Source organism: Dromaius novaehollandiae, chromosome W, assembly GCF_036370855.1.
Source record: "Dromaius novaehollandiae isolate bDroNov1 chromosome W, bDroNov1.hap1, whole genome shotgun sequence".
Lineage (NCBI taxonomy): Eukaryota > Metazoa > Chordata > Aves > Casuariiformes > Dromaiidae > Dromaius > Dromaius novaehollandiae.
In genome coordinates, this window is record NC_088130.1 from 27,754,620 (window position 1) to 27,775,307 (window position 20,688).

Below are 20,688 nucleotides of genomic sequence, written 5' to 3' on the forward strand. Positions count from 1 at the left end.
TTCCCAGCAAAGAGCTGACTGGGTGAAAATGGTTGATCAGTAATTTTGAGGATTATAGCTAAATCACTGATTGCAAGTTAATGGTCATAAAAATTTCATATTACCTTTGCAGGAGTTCTTTGGACAGAATACAGTATTTTGACTATTTCCAGTTCTTAGAGTAGCAAGCACATCCTAAAGGACTGTTCAAAAAATATAAGTACACTTTTTGATGACTACCTCTTTTGGCTTTATCTATCCACTGAAATGAATGAAATCTGAAAGGCAGGGTTAATCTACTGGGGAACTCTTAGTACCCTTGAATAAGGACAGGATTTCTTTTCTGAGTATGTCTCACTGAAGCTCCTTCAGCCTGCAGCTATTGCTTGGTCTTGAATTAAGATAGTCAGTGATGCTTGTAAATTTTATAGTTGCATGTGGTATAATGATTATTTAGAAGCATATTTGTGTTGCAGTAGCAAGGGAAGGTCGTATGAACATGCCAAAAAGCAAAGTTAGGAGGAGGAAAAAAATACCTTTGCCTCTCAGGAACTAAAATCTCTACTAGAGCCAATGAAGAAATTTCAGCCTACTCTTAGCATACTAAAAGTAAACCAGGATCCATAAGCACTATGGATTCCTTTAGCCCTGCCTATAACCTCTAGAAGTTGCCATATCAAAGCTTTTAACTGAGTAAACCAATCTATGCTTCTGTATTTGAGTCAGTACGCCTGATTATGCACACCCTGCTGATAAAACCAAAGTGTATAATAAAGTGTTTAATCAGCATAAATGCATGCTTTGTGTGCTAGAGCACAGTGTTTGCTTGGAAACAAATTGGAGAATTTTAACAGGGAAAAATGACTGTTGACCCAACCACCAGCAATTTGGAAGGCTGTTTTTGTGTGGATGTGTTAGGTACAGAGGAAGTGCTGGCAGGTGATGCCCGTCTGACAATATTGCATTCGTATGATATGCAGAGGAGGTCTGAAAAATTAATTGCCAGAGAGGTTTTGGATGGATATGGAAGACTGACTGTTATTCTACCTTGAAAAGTCTAAGATATAAAACTCTTGACTTGGGAGCTTGTTCGATAATTACTGGGAGAAAAAAGGATATCCTCATGAGTTCCTAGGTAGGATGCAATCTTAATAAATCCTCCATAAAAACTTTATTTTCATTATGATAACTTGTTATTGAAGATAAATAACAATTAGTAAAAAAACACTGTAACCAGATTTTAAGTAACATAACAAAGATTATTCTTCCTCTTCATAAATCAATTTTTACTCTTCTCGGATGTGGAGTCACTATTTCTTTGGTTCTTCATGTTCAGGATCCACAGCATCTAAATTCCTGAAGTGAAACAAAATTGGAGCTTCTCTCCATGCAACAAAAAGTATAAATAAAATACAAAGAGGAAACCTAGTATTCTTCTTCACCTACAGATTACTTTAGGAAAAGTGAAAAATGTAAATCTCATATCAGATACAGCTGATTCCATTGCATTTAACTTGGCTGATACACTTACTCCATTACGTGAATAGACCTCCATGATGAGGGAGTGGTATCAGGAGAATGGCATTAGAGAGCAAATAAAACTAGTAGTTCTTTGACTGATTGTAGTGCCTCAATACACATTTATAATTTAACTTTCTGTTAAAATCAGAAGAGAAGAAAGGAAAATAATCCTCTTTTATTTTATATATGTATTACTTACCTATTTCCATAAGTAGAAAGTAAGTGGTCTAATCTAAAACACTACAAAGGCATTTTCTTTGACCTTAATTGACTGGCAAAGGCACAGCTATAGTACATGTGACCCTTTGTTTGTTAAGCAGATAAAATCCAAGTTTCAGTTAAAGCTCTTAACTAACCTGAATTTCAGTGCTGTGCTCCAATCTGTCTCTGAAATGCTGTAAGTACTGCTTTGTTACTGCAGTGAATGCAGGAAGTCATTATTTCTCAGTTACCTGCTGCCTATTTTGGGAGAAAACGTGGCCTAAGGGTGTCAATGGGAATTTTGCCACTGACTTTGTTTACAGTCTGAATTTCACCCACAGCTTTCTGAATTATTGTTTCCTTTTCACCGAGTTTTCCAAAATATAGGATATTAGATAGCCTTCATATTCCATTTCAGCACTATCGCTTTTCCTGAATTGAGCATCTCTACTGATTTACCTGAATGAGCCTTAAAAAGGAGGTAAACAAAGCTTTTAAAGTTCTGAAAAAAAAACCCTTGTATGTCTTTGCTATGTATGGAACAGTAAGTGCAAAATATATGTCAAAAGGACAGAAGAGCATCATTTCAGGAAAGACAGCAACTAAAACTCAGAGGCCCTACACTTGATACATTGGAAGGGTAGCCAAATGATCTAGCCAAGCTATTGGGAAATTTCAGAAAGGTAAGTGTTAACCTTACATATTCAACTATATCTTCCTTTGAAATGCATCTCTTCAAAGGGGAAAAATTTAACAAGTTTGCTTAAGTGAGTGAGTCTAGGAACAAGAGAACTTACCTGTTTTTTTCATTAAAGCAAATACACACCCTGTTTTCTAGCTGAACTAATGATTTCTGTTGTCCAAAAAGATATTGGTTCTTTCTCTCTCTCTGTTTTTTGGGGGGTTGGGGATGGAGGGGAATATTTTCTTAACATTAAAAGTACACATAATAGTGTGTTTAGCATGAATTCAGAGAGATCTTCTTTAGGAACAGTAGCGTATAACATCACTGCTCACAACTGCTTAATTTTATAACAAACAAGCAATGCAGGACCCACCTTTGTCCAAACTCACAGTTTCTGATTACATCTATTTCCCAAGAGCCCTGTATCTTTTGTTACTATTTCCACTTTGCAAAGCAAGTACAAACCTGCTCCATTTTGCATTCCCTTTGCAGAGGTGTTAAATGACTTAGCAATTACAACCATACAATGTGTTCCATTATATAACTGCATATGTTTCCTATTTTAATCAGTGTGGCAAATAACTAATTGCATAAATACACAACTCAAAACATACCCATATGGAAAAAAATATATAGAACACCTTTATTTTCATGACTTCCCTACTCTCAGACTGACTTCATATTCAGGGATATAATTTTTGCCTGCAATGATACTCTGTCCACTTAATTGGTTCACTTTTTTTACTCTCTAAGAAATTTGCTGAGTTGTAAAAGTTCGTAAAATCCTGCTGTAGAAATAATTGAGGACAGAATTTGATGCTCCAAGCTGAGTGACCTGCAGGCAGGAGTACAGATGATCAGGCAGCTGCATTAGAGGTATGATATATTGATCCATGGTAAACTTTGGATACCTCCGAACTGAAGTATGTGATCCTTTTGGACGTGGAAGAACTGAACTCACAGTGAAATAATTGGTTATTTCTAGAGAGCAAAATTGAATGGTTTTTTTTCCTACTTGTATTCCTTTATGTTCTTGGATAGATTAGTCAGAACTGAAGAGAGTTTCTTCTACTCTCTGCGTAACATTGATGAAATAGAAAAGCCTTGTTGAAGACAGCCATGCTAGATTTCTCTTCTGCTCAATTTATGGCTAATGTTCCAAACAGATGAAGACAAGGAAGATGAAAATCCTTTATTTGACACACACAGAAAGCTAGGAATAGCCAACAGCAAGTGATAATCTACAGAGAAGTTATGTATAGGTTTTAAAAAAGAAAAGGATGTATAGACAGGGAAAAAAAATCCAATTATTTTGTAAAGGTTCTCTCCCCCCTTTCTAAACTTCCTCTCATAAAAAGTATTACTCATAGCCTCAGTTTTATTTTTATCACTTGTCCATGCCCAAAGTTGCTATAGGAATGCAAACAGATGACACACTTACTATTCTAGGAAGAAAGGAGAGTATTTTTTTTCTCATGTTCTACAACTTTTTGCAACCTCTAGAATATTAAAAATGTACAGATGTAATACAGATGTAAAGAGCATATTGTGTATCAGTAAATGAAAGAAGCTGCCTACTCTCTTTATCACTAGAACTACCCACATCAGCGTCCAGACTTTCAGGTTGTGATAATGATGCTTTCTATCATTTTTGCAAATGCATCCCTACAATCTAAATAGCAAAGTCCTCACTAGTTTGTAACAACGACAACATAGAGACATAAGGCAAGAATAGGTACAGGGCTGAATTTCCTCTTGAGCTCTCTTCTTCCTCTTGCTGTGCCTCATGTGGCAGAACTTTTCTGTTGTTGAACAGAGATTACTGGAAATAAATTCTCCTGAAGCAGACAGGCTTTTGTTCAGTTTTGACACCAGGCTTCCAGCCCAGTCTTGAGCAATCTGCACTGAGCAAGCTCTGTGCTTCTGTGGTCTACTTCTTTTTTAGAGACTTCTTGTGTGAGCTAGTTTGTAGAAAAGAAACCATTTTCTGAAAGAACATGTTCCCAGCTGAGAGTCTACATTATCAGTCTCGTACTAGCATAGTCTCTGAGACTTCCGTCAGATTAGGCTTTAGATTTAGACGCACAGTAGATCATTCTTAGGCTGGGCACATATATATGTATTTCTTGGTGTGCACTAGTTTTATAACAAGTCAGAGACACCGTTTTCTTGTACTGCTTTCCTACTCATCCTTACTCTCTTTTTACACAAATGGCTGAAAAAAATGGTATGCATATATAAACTTGCTGCAGAAGTCCTTTTCATCATATTTTGCCTTGTCTCTTTTCTTTCTCAAAAAGGAAGACATATGATTCTATGGCTTATCTTCTGTCACAACCATGATTTAATCATATGAAATCCAAGATTGCTCTGTGCTCTAAACTAGTCAGCATGTCACCCATCATTTTGTAGAGTCCAAATAATTTGGGGGGTTTCTCTGCTGCTTTTCCACTTCCCCTGTCCTTTTCACTTCCAGAAGACTGTGTCTTTGAGCACATCTACAAACCGAGATGCTTATTAGGATTAAGATTTCTGACATGCTCACATCCCTCTAATGTGTTTGTGAGACATTTGGTGTAACTATTGAAGCACATTCTTCTCCTATTTTCTTAGTGACAATAGTAGACAATCCCTCCTGTCTATTCCTTAGAAGTTGTCATCACCTAGCACCCAAGTTCTGAGTATTTTTAACTAGTCCTCACCTGCTACATATTTTTGTTGCATGCTTCAGTGAATCGTATGAATATTGTATATGTGTGACTTTTACTACAATATACACTTTATAGACCTTTCATTTCTTTTGCAGTTAAAAAGGGAAGAATGAGTACTACTAAGAGGTCTTGTGTTTCTTCCTCTACTTGTATGACATAAGTCCCAAAATGCAAATTCATGTGTTTGTATCCCATTCTACAGAATGGATAGGCATTTTACAGCTATGACCTCCTAGGTGGTGGCTTTTTTGTTCTTATTTTCAGTCCCACCTAAGCCGCTTGCTTTTCCTCTTAATCTTGTTTTCCTCATTATTATTCCACTCGAAGCTACACATTCTGTTCTCTCCTCTTCACACTGCTACATGTATTTTTCTCAGCTCTATTTAATGGCTAATCTTTGTCTAGATTTCATCTGTTATAATTTGCCACATGTACGAGGCTTGGACTCCTATTTGGTTTATTGCTTTTCCTGAAGTTTATATATTCTTAAAGAATACCTGAATGTACCAGCCAAATATCTTAAAAGCAACAAAGCATACAAAAAAAATGAGGAAAGTCATAAAACAAAATGCCAGCTGATTCACAGCATAACTGATAATTTTGTTTCACAATATACTAAAAACTCTGTTGCTGTGTCTGAGATTAAATGTGGAAGCTCCCTTTTGGCTTAGAATACCTAGGACATTAATGCTTACATAAACCCTCTTTTAAATTCAATACCCACTGCTCTTTTACCCCAAATGAAGACAGATGTTTTTTGAATCAACAGACTACAGTTGGGTATCCAGATAGTATACCAGATGGGTATCCTTATCACATACATGAAATTCTGTGTTGCTTCCATCAGGAAATGTAACAGTAGCACATTTATTAGAGAGAGGGTCATGTTAAAGGCTTTGTTTGTTACTGCTCCCTATAAGCAATAACATGACAGAAAGTAACAGACCAACATCTTCATTCTTCAGCACTTAACTACAAGCTGAGTACAAATATCTATCAATGGCAAAGAAGTGTTTAGGTATGTAACAGAAAAGAAAAAAAGATATATAATTATTTTTGTATAAAGGTGTTATTGGTCTTTTAAAACCTGTTTATTACTTATGTAGCCACAATATTGCTTAAACAATTTAATCAAAACAATTTTTGTGGAGAGAATGACATCTTTTATTAGACTAACTATATATAGTTGAAAAGAGTGCTTCAGTGCAGCCAAGCTTACATTCTCTGTCTTCCTCTAAGTTTGATCAGTCCACCCCACTCATCTCTCCCCTTCACACAATCCGTTGAAGTCCAAACTCAGCTAGAGTGGGGGCTTGAACCTGCTTTTCTCACATCCTGAGCCTTCCAATCCTGAAGAAACTGAATTAGTGGGAACGGTCCCCACCACCTCATCCTAGCACTACATACTGTGAAAAGCGTACTTATCCCCTGGAGAGGCCTGAGAGTTGTCAATGTGATTCAGAGACAAATTGTTTTTTACGACCTAGAGCAAGCCACGTTTGTCCTGGATGTTCGTGCACTCTCTTTTCTACATTTCTTATTGAATAGCTTTTGCAGCTCTCTGCTCAGGATGCTGGTGTTTGTGAATCTCGCTCTTGGAGATTCCTATATGCTATACAGGGAGTCCTGGTACCTAAAGTGGCATCTGGATTTCACTAGTAACTGGAAGCCTGACCACTGTGTAGGTCGCAGGCATTAGGCACCGGCACTGTAGAATTCTTAGCCTATAGATGTAATTTCTGAGCTCTATGTCTACATTATGTATGACCAAGACTGTCAGTGTTTTTTAAGTTTGCAATATCCATTTATCACTCAATTAAAAGAGCCAATTTGAGGCTGAGGAAAGCTGAAGCACAGGATATACTTTCAGCAAAAAAATGAGCATTGGAAAGTTTTGTAAACAACAGCTCCCTCTTGTGTATTAAAGAAACAATAGAAAGCAGCTAAAGAAAAGGCATCTTGTCTGCATATGTCTGAACATGTGAACATGCAAATTTAGCAGAATTTGGAAAGAAATTAGTGCATCGAACCCTGCAATTTGGTTAGCGGAGACAACACAAAACTGAGCTCCTGACAGTGGCTTGCTGAGCTCACAGCTTAGCTCTGCTCTGGGCATATCTGGACGTTTGTCGTAGCAGGGTGGAAGCATATTTATGAAATGTAAAAATGTTTTGCAACATTTCCAATCGTGTATTTCACTTATTTGTCTTAAAAGGAAAAGAACATGGAAAAATGCCATTTTTAAACAAAAATTCTAAGTCATTTGAATTTTTTACTTACAAATATAGTTTAAAAAAAGTTGAAAATCAAACCACTATGTTTTCATGAGTATAGACCCACATGTTCTTGTTGTTAACAAAAAAGACTTGTGATTCTGCAACAGTGCACATGGTATGTTTGAGCAGGTAACAAAGATCACAGTTTTTCCCATAATCTCTTTGTTTCTGATTCTTTAATGGCCTATTCCTTGCAATGACAGAGCTCTGTACCTCGTCCTCTGTGAGGCTGTATGTGTGGAAATACAGTAAATGATTAATTTTGTGTTTAGCTAAATTTGTTTTTTATCGAAAACATTTATTTAAATTTGGTTTCATTTCCTTGGGGTATTTGGGGGTTTTTGTTCAACTATTATGAGCACAGACAGTAGAGCACTGACTTTTTAGACATAAACTCATTTCTTGTGGACTGCAGATTTGAAAACATGGGAACAGAGGTTAAAAAATGCACTGAACCATAAAAGAAAGGATAAACTCAAGTGATTTTAAGGTCTGGTGATTTTTTCCTCCACAGCATGACTTAGCAGAATTCACATAGAGCTGAAACTGTGTGAATAGTAAATATATTTGACTACCCTTTGAGTTTTTTACAGTTGCCAAAGTTGTTCAGGACCAGCTCTTCAGGTATGAAGTACAGTGAAAGTGAAGATGACTTTGTCTTATCACCTGAACTGCTTATTTCAGTCATTTTTATCTAAAAAAACCTGACCAATGTACTGGCAAGTAAATAAGAATTGAAAGTAGTTGGATATCAGCTATATGTTGATGTCAAACTGGTCAAAGCCCAAAGTAAAGATTTTTAAAGCTGAAGTACTTAAAATGAAGCTATACCAGGTTAGGTTGAGTCTGAGCAGAGCAGCAAGATATGGTACTTTTTAGTAAAACATACTAATGTATGTGGAATGTACTTTAAGTGAGAGTTAAGTGATGATGGTGAAGTGGATTTTTAACTGTAATACGCAACTAGATTTCTAGAAAGGTATGATGTTCATACAGACTACGGAATCTTATGAAAACATCTATCAAAATCCTCAGTAGGGAGGGTTGCATGTTGAAAGACTGTAAAGGTGAAAACAGTTTTTTCTCTTTTACTACTCTAACAAAAGGAAATGTTATTTCAGTGAAAAGACCTCATTTTTATCTGCCTGTAATTATACCCCTAAAAACAGTCTCTAATAATGGCAAAAGCTTGTCTCTGCTAACCACCTCAGGAGAAAAGATTTGAAATTTGCCTCAGCTACTACACAGAGAAGAAGAAATACACACACCTGATTCTCCTCTACTTTGCAGTTTTCTTCAGTCTTTTCGCTCCGGCTTCCATGTGTTCATGAACTGCTCGTACCACCATCATTCATTAGCATTCCTGGGGAAAGCACGTTTTAATTAATGCCCATGCAAGAAATGCTTGCTGTTTGACAGAATTTTTCACAGACAGAAAGTGACACTATACATTTAAAAATTGAAGCCAAACTAATCTAACAGCAAAATGAATAATTTTTTTTCTAGTCTTTGAGAACTATGTTCTAACTTTCCACACAAAGTGAAAAAAACCACACACTAACAAAATTATCTAGCTATGCACATATGCTTGATGTAGGTTGGAATTCAGAATTCCTCCTGCAAATATTCTGTCTTAGGAGAGAAAAAGAGAGAAAAACATTCTGTCAAGGAAGAACTATGCTGAATAACACATGAAACTCAGTCTCACCCTAATTAGGCAGACTGCTCAGTAGGAAACAAAAATTCATCATATGACTCTCTCGAAAAGATATTTATTCATCTTCTAATTGACATTCTAATACTCTTTGCACAGTAAGTTGAATCATGATAGTGATAGGTAAAATTTTATTATTTCGGAAACAGAATGGTTACATAGAGATAGAACAATGGATATCAGGAAGGATTTGATAACAGTAACAGTAGCATCAGTAATCTGGAGAGTGTTCTTTCTGAATAATTTGTGTTATTCCTTTTAAGTCTTATCAGTGATTAACTGGCTAACTCAAGGAAAATGGTAATGAAATCAGCAAGTATAAAGGCATATGTAAAGGGGGAAAGGTCAGATCCTTGGTATTGCAGATGAATATATTGATCTGTCTATCATCTAGTGATTTGGAGATGTGATGGGAGCATTTAGGAGACTGACAAACCAAGCCAGTCTCAGACTTTAAAACAACACTTTACTGGACTGATGTTCATAAAAAATACACACTGCTAATGGTTCGTTCTTAATCACTATCATTCATTATCACCACATACACAAAACAATTAGTCCTTAAAAAACTTATCCTAAATAAACTGTGAGCATACACTACAGTGGAGCTGATGCCATATATTTAGCACTGATGGCTACGGTCCTTGGTGGTCCTTAGTCACCAGAGTCAAGGTGATCAGGCTTGAGAGCTCGTTGTGAGGGAAGCCAGAACCAAAGTAGGTTGTCTTCTTTCTTCCCCATCCTTCTTCACTCACAGTTGATGAGTTATGCTCCTTTGTGCCCTCCCCAGAAGAAAGGAAATGATCTCTTCTGCTCTTGACAACTTATTTTGGGGATCAAAATATGTTCTGGTTTTGCTTATTCTGCAGGATTATTCTGGCTCCACAAAATATTCTTCTTGCCTGCTCCTTACTCTGCAGGATTATTTTCCTTTTATCATGCATCTTTTCCACCTGCTTGGTGTTGGGTTCTGTGATGACAAGCATCCAAGCATCATTTCTTAGATGAGCTTGATTTTGCCTCTATTTAGCAAGGCTTTAAGGAAATGGCCTGAAAGGGCAATGTGGGCAACTACGAGCTGGTCACCTTCACTTCAGCGGCTCAGAAAAATCATGGAGCCAGGTTTCCTGAAACATGTATCTGGCCATACGAAGGAGAAGAAGGTGACTGGGAACAGTCAGCATGGGCATACAGGTTTTAGCAAACTTGTAGTCATCGATTTAAGCTCCACTCCCTTTCAGGTTCATTCCCTCACTTGGGAGATCGGAAATCAGTTTTCCTGTTTCCCAACTCTGCCTGATTTATACCAGGAACTGAAAATGAGTATACTGATGGGGGTCTTCTTTGATTTCTTCTTCTGAAGCTGTTTTACTTTGTAAAAATAACTGAATATTTACTGGAGCAGAACTTAAAGCTGATATTCCTGCAGCCAGTGTGAGTGTTTTAGGCAGGAGAATTTAATTCTGTTCTTGCATCTTGTCTGTCTGGAGCAAAGAATGTTTAATGACATATATATATAGTGGAACAACTCCAACTCTGCGTATCCAATAGCTGGGAGACAGAGTATTTAAGACATTTTGCACTTGCATTTGGAGAGTCCACTGCCTTAGCTCTCAATCATGCCTCATGGGAATTTGAAAACAAACCTCCTATTTTCCAGGAAAATAGTTTAAGCCCTTGGTAAGTGTGCTGACATAGAGCCAGAAGTCTCCATGTGGCGGGTGGACCGGACTGTGCCCTGCAGGACAGCTATGACAGAGAGGGAAACTCTCCGGAGACTTGTGTGAGCGTTCGGCCAAGCCGCCACGACTTCGCCGTGCGGCCCGAGCAGCTTGGCAGCGCGCGGCGGCGGCTGTGTCCTTGTGCCGGGCAGAGCCAAGCCGCCTTCTTTTTCTCTCTGATACAACGTGACTTAACGTTATGATATTTAAACCTTCCCAATCTGGGAGTCGCAGCGGGGAAAGACCTAAACAAAGCAGGTTATGCGGGGCAGCACGTAAACCCGGAGGGGTCCGCCCGCCGCCCGCGGGGATAAAGCGGCAGTTTCACACCTCCCCCCGGCACGCACCGGCTCGCCGGGCCGCCGCGCTCCCTAGCAACCGTTGCCAGGCAGCGAACACGCGCGGCGCGCGGGCGGGGCGGGGCGAGGCGGGGCGGGCAGCACGGCGCCAACCCCGCCCCCGGGCGGCGAGGACCCGCCCCCCGGGCCGCGGGGCCCCGCCCCTTCCACGCGGAACACCACGTCTACAAAATCATGGGAGCTCACCCGGAAGCGCTTCCGGGCGGGCGGCGCGCGGCGCTCTGGGCGCTTCCGGGTGCGCGGCGCGCTCCCCCCTCTCCGTCCCTCCGCCACGCCGCCGCCGGCCGGTGCCGCCTCCGCCGCCCTCCGCGCGAACCGGGCGCCGCCGGGTCCCGACGCGGGGCCGCCCTTCCCCGGCTCGGCCTCCGCCGCCGCTCGGCCCAGCCGCCCGCCCGCGCCAGAGATGCCGCTGCGGGGCCGCGGCGCCGCGGCGCCCTGGGGGCGGCTGGCGCTGCCGCTGCTGCTGGCGGCCTGCGCCGCCCGCGCCTCCGAGATCACCTTCGAGCTGCCCGACAACGCCAAGCAGTGCTTCTACGAGGAGATCGCCCAGGGCACCAAGTGCACCCTCGAGTTCCAGGTACCGCGGCCCGCCGGGCCCCGCCGCCGCCTCCGGGCGTCGCCTCCGGGCGCCTCGCCTCAGCGGGGCCCTCTCCGCCCCGGTGGCGCCGCTTGTGGCGGCGGGGGGTGCTCCCGGCTCCGCGGAGCTCTTCGGCTCGTCTCCCCCCGCCGCGCTGAGGGGTTAGCGGCGGCTGAGGGTGCTGCTTGGTGTCCCGCTCGTCTGAGGAGGCCGTACAGACTGCCGAGTATTTCGGGAAGGGCACGCGCTTAATCCGGAACTAAGCAGGGCGTGCAAAGGTAGCCGCAGAAACTGGTGTTACTTTGCCTCGACCACGGTGACTGACGCAGTGTCCCGTCTGCAGAATAAGGAGAATACTTAAAGTGCCCCGGCCAAATAGGTGCAGTGGGAGTGATTTTGTTGTGGCTTGTGAAGCGTTTGTGTGATGAGCACCATGCAACATAAGGAGCTAACGCTTCTCAACTCAGAGCGGGGTTTGAGTGGGGCCACGCAGCAAGCAGTGAGAAGGTGATTGAATGGGTAGTTAATTACTAGCTAAGTGTCCCAGACTTGGGACAGGAGTCAGTTCCTGTGGGAGCTCCTTGGAATAGGTGTCTCGCAGATACTAAAATAGGCAAGGAGTTAAAATATACTTGAAAGCTATGGCTAATGTGTGTGTTAAGTGAGGTTGCCTAGCTTTTCTTGATTCTCCCAGTCTCTAATGTGTTGAAGCTGCTGCCATAGTGATAGTGGTGTGCAGCTTTCTGATGTTTAAAAAGCAAATAATAGCCCAGGTGGTTTGGTTGCCTCTGGAGTTTATCAGTGGGGTTGGAGGCTTCAAGTCTTTTGCTACAGTTGGTGAAGTCCTTGACAGCAAGTGGTGCAGTTGCAGCACTAAAGAGAAGTCATTCTTGTCAATGGAAATCACGCTGATCTTTGAGGGCTCTTGAGAGGCTGTGTGCTTTAATGGACTGACTTTTCTCTTTCAAGTCCCATATTTCTTTCTTTACTAGCTCCTGTCCCACCTTTAGTGTTTTCAGGAATAATTTCATTCCCACCAATATCAGCCCTTGTGCTCTGTTGTACATGTTTTGGTTCTTTGTTAGAACTTTTTTCTACTCTCCTGTTTCTCAGATCCCAGGTTTCTTGTCCTTGCCTGTTCCTTCTTGGTTTTTCTTAAAGTCTCTTCTGTGTCTCTTCTTTTCCCACCTGTTTTGAACTGGATGTCATTGGAGATTGCAGGACAGAAGCCTGCTATTCTCACTTTCATTGGTGGTTTTAACTCAAAAGAGCAGGACTATTGTTTTAAAAAAAGTCTATTTTGTTCTACTACTGGTAGACTGAAGGGCAGTGTCCTTAGGTGCTATGTCAGAAAGAAGAGCAGAGTGGAGGCTCAAGCAAGCTCAGTGGGAAGGAATACTAGGAGAACTTTTAAGCAAGTCTTTCTCATGCGTATGTAAACTGACCCTTTCAGGGTCTGTGCCATATGTGAATAAATTTCATATAAGTGGTCAAGAGCCCATCCCTGTCAAATTTGAGGTTAAACATCAAAGATGAGCCATTATTTAGTTATAGAAAAATTTATGCCTTTGTTCTTGCTTGCAACCAGATAATCATTTCTGTATGAAATACACAAGAGAAAAACCCAACTAGGTGCAGACATCCAGGGTAGGAAACCCAAATATGATTGATTAAAGTCTAAAAGGCTGAAGTGGTAGGAGTATGAAAGCAGAGCCTTGTAATGGGTTGTTCAGAGGAGCTGTAATAAGCAGTGTTTCTACCTGATGATAATGCATTGGAGAAGCAGTTAAACTCATTTGCCCTTTCTATCTTATCACATTTCTGGGGAAAAAAAAAATGAAGATATCACTTGTGACCTGGACACTTAGAACTTGATACCTAGATAGATACTTTAAACTATATTATGTCAAGTGCTTATCTAAAGGGCAGTTTTTGGTTCTCTGCAGCTCTGAATAAAATTTTATAGGATTATATATTCAAATAGATACTCAGATATTTCAAATGGAGGTAAAACTTCTCTAGTTTAGCAGACTTCTCTACATGCATAAAGGGCCATGCCTGTGGATGCATGTCTCTTCCTCCTTCAGGACACTTTATCTTAAAGGCAAGAAATCGGGAGCAAGGATTAAACTTAAAACTACTAGCCTGAGAGTCATCAGAATAGCAAATTGTGAACTGCCAATGGGTCTTGCCTTGGAGCTAGGAGTACTGGTCTGATTTTGTAGAACAATGTGCTATAAACCAACACTACTCAAAGCCTGAAAATAGGTGAAACAATCTCAAATCACTTGTAGGTGTTATCTGAATGTACTGGTGTTGGAAAGAAGTAGTCATTAATTGTACATGAGTGAGGCAGCAGACCCTCTAGAATGACACTGTTGACATACGCATATGAAAACGAGCCAGGTTGTAATACCTGTTCTACTGGGCGTAAGCCATTCCTGCAGCATAAAGCAGCTTGACCTAATAGGCTAGTTATGCAACGCCCATTGGGCTGTGCAGATGGGATTTGTTTCATTGCATTTTAGTGATCTCAGTTTGCTGAATCAATTCCATGGATGGGCTTGTGGGTATAGTGAATGGTTGATTCATTACAGTTATGTCTTTGCCTTGTCAAGTTTCGTCTACTGTAGCCACTGGTGTAGTACCAGTATCTAAACCAAAGTAACTAAAATCTTTCTTGTAAACTGTTTAAAAAAGTAGCTGACATTACATGTCCTGAATTTAAAAAAAAAAATAAAATAAAATCTGAACTATGCATCTTCTGTAAGAGAATGATTTTTGCAAACTTGCATTGGAAGGATTTAAAATTAATACATTATATTTTAAAACATTTTTCAGATCAAGATATCTTGAAGTACCACTTGACAAATCATACTTCTGAGATTAAATGTGTAAATGTCTGTTCTGTTAAAACGACAATTTCTTGGGTTTTTTTTTTCAGGTGATCACTGGAGGTCATTATGATGTTGACTGTCGGTTGGAAGATCCTGATGGCATTGTATTGTACAAAGAGATGAAGAAGCAATATGATAGTTTCACGTTTACAGCATCCAGAAACGGAACATACAAATTCTGCTTCAGCAATGAATTCTCTACTTTCACACACAAAACTGTGTACTTCGATTTCCAGGTTGGAGAAGATCCTCCACTGTTTCCTAGTGAAAACAGAGTAACTGCGCTTACCCAGGTAGAATGCTATTGTGTTTGACTGCAACTGTTAGGTGGAGTGAATATTTTTCCAATACAGCTGCACTAGATATCTATATCACTTCTGAAAATTAATGGGTTGGAGCTTCTTTAAAATAACCTGAGTTACTAAAAATGAATGTTGTCCTAAAGGTAGGATTTATAGAACGCATTGCTGAGAAGGAATTGCCAAGTGTTTAAGAGAAAACAAGGATTAGTAACTTAGTCTAGGCCAGTATATCCTTTTTTTAAGGGAACTACCTTTTCATGCTATGGTTCTGTGTCTGTGGAAGTGTGGATTTTACAAAGTGTAAGCTATTAATGGATCAGGCTTTTCAAATTTCTGAACTTTGGAGAAAATTGGAAGAAAATTCTATCAAAGTAAAACCTAAATGAACAAAATCAGTCATACTTAGCTGGTTTCTAGCTTACTGTCTTTTATAAGACACCAAGTGTCCAAGCATTATTCTTAGTCCAGACTTACTCTCCTAATGTTCTCCTCTTTCTTCAGGATTTTACAGTTTTGCCCTACTTCTGGCTAAACTAAATCCATCAAAACTTCCATTGGAACACTTGTTCCATGAGTTCTTATTAATGTTTTTTACTTTATAACTTTCACCAAACCTCATTTTAAAGAACCATTTAAAAATGCTGGGCATGGCCACTATTTTACTAGTCTGGACTCGAAGGTAAAAATGCTGCTTCCTAAATATCCATCAACTTTTGCTCACTTGAATTTACGCCATATAAGTCTGCAGTAGCTAAGATTTGTAATAAGTATGTGATCTGCTGTGAATTCAATTACAGATCTTACCTCTTTGTTCCTGTCACTTTTCTTCCATGCTTTTTGTCTTTTGGTTCCCAATTCCTTAGCTCCCCATCTTATTGTCCTTTCTTTAGTCTTCATTCTGTGTTTTGTTGTATGGTGTTTTTGTTTTTTTATGTTTGGGGGGGGGGGGGGAAGAGATGTCTTTTTTTGGTTGGTTGGTGGGTTTTTTGCTACCCTGACCCTGGTAGAGGGAGTTCTGAGAACACAGGTGCAGTTTCTATATCTAGCATGTTTGCAGCCCTTCCTGGGCTATGGGAAAAGATACAAGAAAAATCAAGTTTATCAGTGGGTTGTTTCATACACAGCACACACAAGCCCTTTGGGGAAGAGGTAGTATAATGTATCTTTTCTAAGCAGGTGCTCACTGCACTTTTCTCTAGGCTTGTAGTGTGGCCAAATTTGAGGCAGACTTTCACAGGGACTGTAAAAGGTAAATCCCTGAAACCAGACTGACTTCATCTTTAAGATTCCTGTTGCAGAGTAGGATGGCTCTAATTTATTGATGAGATCGGTGGCAGAACTTAATGCATGAAATCTCTTCCTGAATTTTGTTCGGAAGGATGTCTTAGACTTGTTCAAACACCTTCCTTGAAAGCCATCAACTTGAAAAGCAGATCTGGCACAGATATAAGTGACTGAGACACCTTATTAGAGTGCCAGACATTGGCTTTTCAGGAAATACTGCTTTTAAGACATAACTAACTGTAACTGGTTAAAACTTCAGTATTTTGAAGATAGTCATTAATTTCATATTCTAATCACAGGCAGTGATGGGTACTGACTTAGAGGATAAACTAAAAATGGAAGAAGTTTGTGAAAAATGATCTAGGGCTTGGAAAGCCAGGAGTATGTAGAGATTGAAAAGGTTAAGACTCTTTCAGTTTAGAAAATGAAATATGATTCTTATGAGAGATGACAAAAGGGGTTGGACAATTTTTTCTTAAGCATTTATTGTATGAATGTGGCAGGGAACATCCAGGAACACTAAAAGATGTCAGAATTGTCCTTTCTCTAATCACTTTTTACATAATATGTGACTAACAGAGTTTCGTGCCAAAGGAACATGTTGATGTCCATAGACTAGACTTCAGGATTTTGTAAAACTTGAGTTTAAGTGAGAATTATGTGTGAAGATCATTGTACTTTATACATTACATGCTTGTGTATTTCACTATGCATATCTTAATGATAAATTACTTAGTAGCTACCCAAATCTGGAAAGAGATTTAATTCTACATATACTAGCCAAACAAGCTGTAACAAATGGGGGATCACTGATATATTTCAATACAGTTTGTTCCCTTTTGAATGCAAACATATGTGAATTTAAATTTCATTGTGGTTCTTAGTGCATCACTTTTTATTGGAGCTGCAGTTTTACAAGCTTCTGTGCTTAAGTCATCATTCGTGTGTGGAATTTGATTAATAAAGTTAAAATTTTTAATATTTCAGTCTGACAGCAGACTGAGCTAATCTTTAGTCTGTAAAGTTACGTGAATCCTAGTTTTCAATATCAAGCCACAAAACTTGACAGATGAAGTGTTAGAAGGATTCTTTATTCAGAGCTGTGTATTTGTTTACTTCTCTAGATGGAGTCTGCCTGTGTTTCAATTCATGAAGCTTTGAAGTCAGTCATCGATTATCAGACTCATTTCCGGTTGAGAGAAGCACAAGGCCGCAGCAGAGCAGAGGATTTAAACACAAGAGTAGCCTATTGGTCAATAGGAGAAGCAATCATTCTTCTTGTAGTTAGTATTGGGCAGGTATTTCTCCTCAAAAGCTTCTTCTCAGATAAAAGAACCACCACAACCCGTGTTGGATCATAACTGGCAGTGATAATGCTTCAGGTCATTGTGTGCTATTCATCTGTAAAATTACTGTTCTCCAATTAATTGTAGGTACAGAGGAACTAAATATGTGCAACATTTAAATGTGTCTACCCCTCCTCATCCATTAAAATCACAAAACATGACCCCTAAAATATAGAAGGAACTCCCAATTTGAAGTATAAAGAAAACATTAAGTTAGTGTTTTCTGATGCTTGTATTAAATATCTGGGAGTGACCAGCCTTTCTTTATTTCTACTGATTTTAATCCAAACTGAGTTTGACTTTACCAGTAAGATTACCTGTGTGCGGTATAATGCTTTAAAAGAACCCAATAATCTAGTGTCTGATATGAAAGACAATACATATGAAAAACTGATTCAATTTTAATTTTCAGGCTGAATGTATTGGATTATAAACAAGCAAATGTGATGAACTGTAGTTGCAGAATGTTTTATTGCACTGTTTTGATTTGCTGTAACAAAAAAAAAATCCAATGGTATTCTTTGCTTATTTGTAAAACTATTGCAAGCTTGACACTACATCATGGTGCAAATTCTCCACCAACCTGGTAAGTCTCCACCTTCAAAACTTGCTAAATTTTATAAGTGAGTGCATTTGCTTAAACACACATTCTTCTACATTAAAATATATTGTATTTCCTCTTTTACAATGTTTGTTTTACTGAACAAATTGTAAACTGAGACTACTCAGGAAATCCACTTTCTGTATTCAAAAATCCAAATCTCCAAGTTTATTTTAAAAAATGCAATAAAATAGGGACTCTTGTAACTTTGTCACTGAAGCTGTACAGTCTCTGTACTCGTTTAAGCTGCTGCTGCTTTTCAGATTTAAGACCAGAGGTAACTTGATTTGTTAAGCAACACAGCACCAGCACTGGACAAAGTTATATTGCATCTGTTAGGCACATACAAAGCTTTTTACTAAATTGTTTTCCTGTTAAGAGGCCAATTTGATATTGATACTGCATTGCACAAGTGCTGTACATTTTATTACCCTGTGTGTGGTGCACTGATACATTATGGCCTTGTGCATCTAATTGCCACTCTTTTTTGCTAGTGGTCAGGAAATGTTTTAAATATTTCAGGGTATCTTTTTGGTAGATTTGTAGTTACGTTGTTTCCACTGCTCATGTCTTCAGTAGCTTATGTATTGTAAAGTCTTGTTTTATTTGGATGTGGAAGGTAGTAAATGTATGTACATACAAGTAGCTTGAATTGAGCTAGTCAGAATAAGGCTAAACTCCTTCAGATGGCTCTGCAGGAGTAAATGGACTCTGACCAATTCTTAAGTGCACACAAACTTAACTAAGGCGAAAAACATTTTTTGTGTTACTGACCTTTATTTAAAAGATGCTACTTAAACTAGCTTTCAGCAAGCAGAGAAAGAATGCTAAATCCTCTTTAATTGTCTGTAATATTTCCAGCAAAAAATTAAGTATACATACACTTAGGCATTCGGAATAATTGATCTAAGATGACCTGACTTTAATGTGTTGTGATAGTTTAAAAAAATAAAAATAAACACAAGTATTCCTTGTCTCTGAACTGATCAACTGCTCTTTCAGAAACTGAAGAAAAAATTTAAACACTTCAAAAAAAAAAAAAAAAAAAAAGGTTAAAAGGTCACTGGGGTATTAAAAAGCTTAGTGTATATTGAATTCAGGTTATGTATAGTATCCTTCTATCTTGTACTGAATTTTAAATATTGCAGTCCCATTTTTGGGATGCAAGCTTCCCGGAAAGTTAGACACTCAAAAATTGGAATGAGTTAGTGCTTTCTTATGACACAAATCTGTGCCTGCACACAATATTCTGTATTGTACCTATATGCTTTGTTCTTGTGCGTTTCAGCAACTGATCTAGAGGATTTTTTGTGCTTTATTACACACAAAAATGAAGCAAATAGGACAGTTTGGGTGCAAGTATGGGATGAAAACATGATTTAATTTTGATAGTGTCAACTATAATCTTTTGAAGTTTGAATATCACTTGTGAGTAGCTCTAATCACAACAAAAATATTGTTTTAAAGGTGTGAAACATGATTTTTTTTTAACTAAATCAGTTGTTCTGTGTGCTGTCAAAAATTGGTAAACAGTGGGGTAAACCAAATACTGGTTGGCCATCACATACATGTCTCTATTTTTTCCTAATGTTTGAATGTGTGAAGTGGGACTGTTTAACTCAATATTACTCCCACTGCAGAGATTTAGTGGACTTGACTTTTGCATTGAAGTTAGGTGTCTGAACCAATCCTCTGGTATCTTGCTGCATAATATGCAGCAATAGATTAAAAATGCCTTTATTTTTGTGTTATTAAAAACATGGCACAAATACACATGTTTAAACATAGCTGTATATATTTTTTAAAGTAAGTTACTGAATAGGATATAATAAACACATGCTAACACTTCAGCAGTGGATGAAGAAATGCTTTGTGATTTTTTTGGTGAAAGCCACATCTTTTTATATATGAAAAGAATAGTTTCCTTTAATGGTATGATGCACAACTAAATCACCCTGCATTAAATGGGATACAGCTGTGTTTTTAAATTGCAAAAGGCCCTGGGTTTCAGCTATTCCTTGGATGTTTTATGTTTACAGAACTTTTCATGTCCTGAAATGTCAGTTCTTGTTTTAGTTTGCAAAAAAAAAAAAAAAAAAAAAAAAGTTTAGTTTGGATAAGACAAAAAGCAGACCCTGTGAATATTGTATGGGAAAATAAAAATTAATATATGAATGTGGTCTGATTTGTTTTGTTTACATTTGGTGGGGAAGCATTATTCTTCCAAAAAGCTTTGAATAACAGTTTGAGAAGTTGACATGTATTTTAACACATTACTTGCAAAAGTATAAATCTGTATGACACTTGATCATTGTTTCTATCACTGTATGTTGAGGAGTGCACCAGTTCATTGCTGTTCCCAATTAGCTGTGCTTTCCGGTCACTGGAAAAACTCAAGTTTGAGCAAGATACTGTGGTTACTGGCTCTTTGCAGTACATGCAATAATATTTATAAATCTGCTCCTGTTGGAGTGAAATTCAAAGTATTTGACCTCCGATGCCAGGAATGATGTG

General features: G+C 38.9%; 1 protein-coding gene and 1 long non-coding RNA gene across 2 annotated transcripts; one reads left to right on the forward strand and one right to left on the reverse strand.

Annotated features, from left to right (window-relative positions):
• Positions 1-986: 986 nt before the first annotated feature.
• On the reverse strand, positions 987-11,422 carry LOC135324418 (uncharacterized). Its single transcript, XR_010385801.1, has 3 exons — positions 11,354-11,422; positions 8,642-8,736; positions 987-1,335 (listed from the first exon to the last, which is right to left on the reverse strand). It is a non-coding gene; the product is annotated as an uncharacterized LOC135324418 (long non-coding RNA).
• Positions 11,423-11,570: 148 nt separating this feature from the next.
• LOC112985806 (transmembrane emp24 domain-containing protein 7) lies at positions 11,571-20,349 on the forward strand. Its single transcript, XM_064500649.1, has 3 exons — positions 11,571-11,744; positions 14,689-14,934; positions 17,352-20,349. The coding sequence occupies exons 1-3, from the start codon at positions 11,571-11,573 to the stop codon at positions 17,586-17,588; spliced, it is 657 nt and encodes a 218-aa protein (XP_064356719.1). The 3' UTR covers positions 17,589-20,349.
• The last annotated feature ends 339 nt before the right edge of the window (positions 20,350-20,688 follow it).

What these genes read in the sequence shown, in the direction of transcription:
- LOC112985806 (XM_064500649.1), top strand. Translation starts at nt 11,571, where the DNA reads ATGCCGCTGCGGGGCCGCGGCGCCGCGGCGCCCTGGGGGCGGCTGGCG. An exon ending in AGTGCACCCTCGAGTTCCAG is followed by an intron (nt 11,745 to 14,688) that starts GTACCGCGGCCC and finishes TTTTTTTTTCAG; the next exon opens with GTGATCACTGGAGGTCATTA. An exon ending in GAGTAACTGCGCTTACCCAG is followed by an intron (nt 14,935 to 17,351) that starts GTAGAATGCTAT and finishes TTACTTCTCTAG; the next exon opens with ATGGAGTCTGCCTGTGTTTC.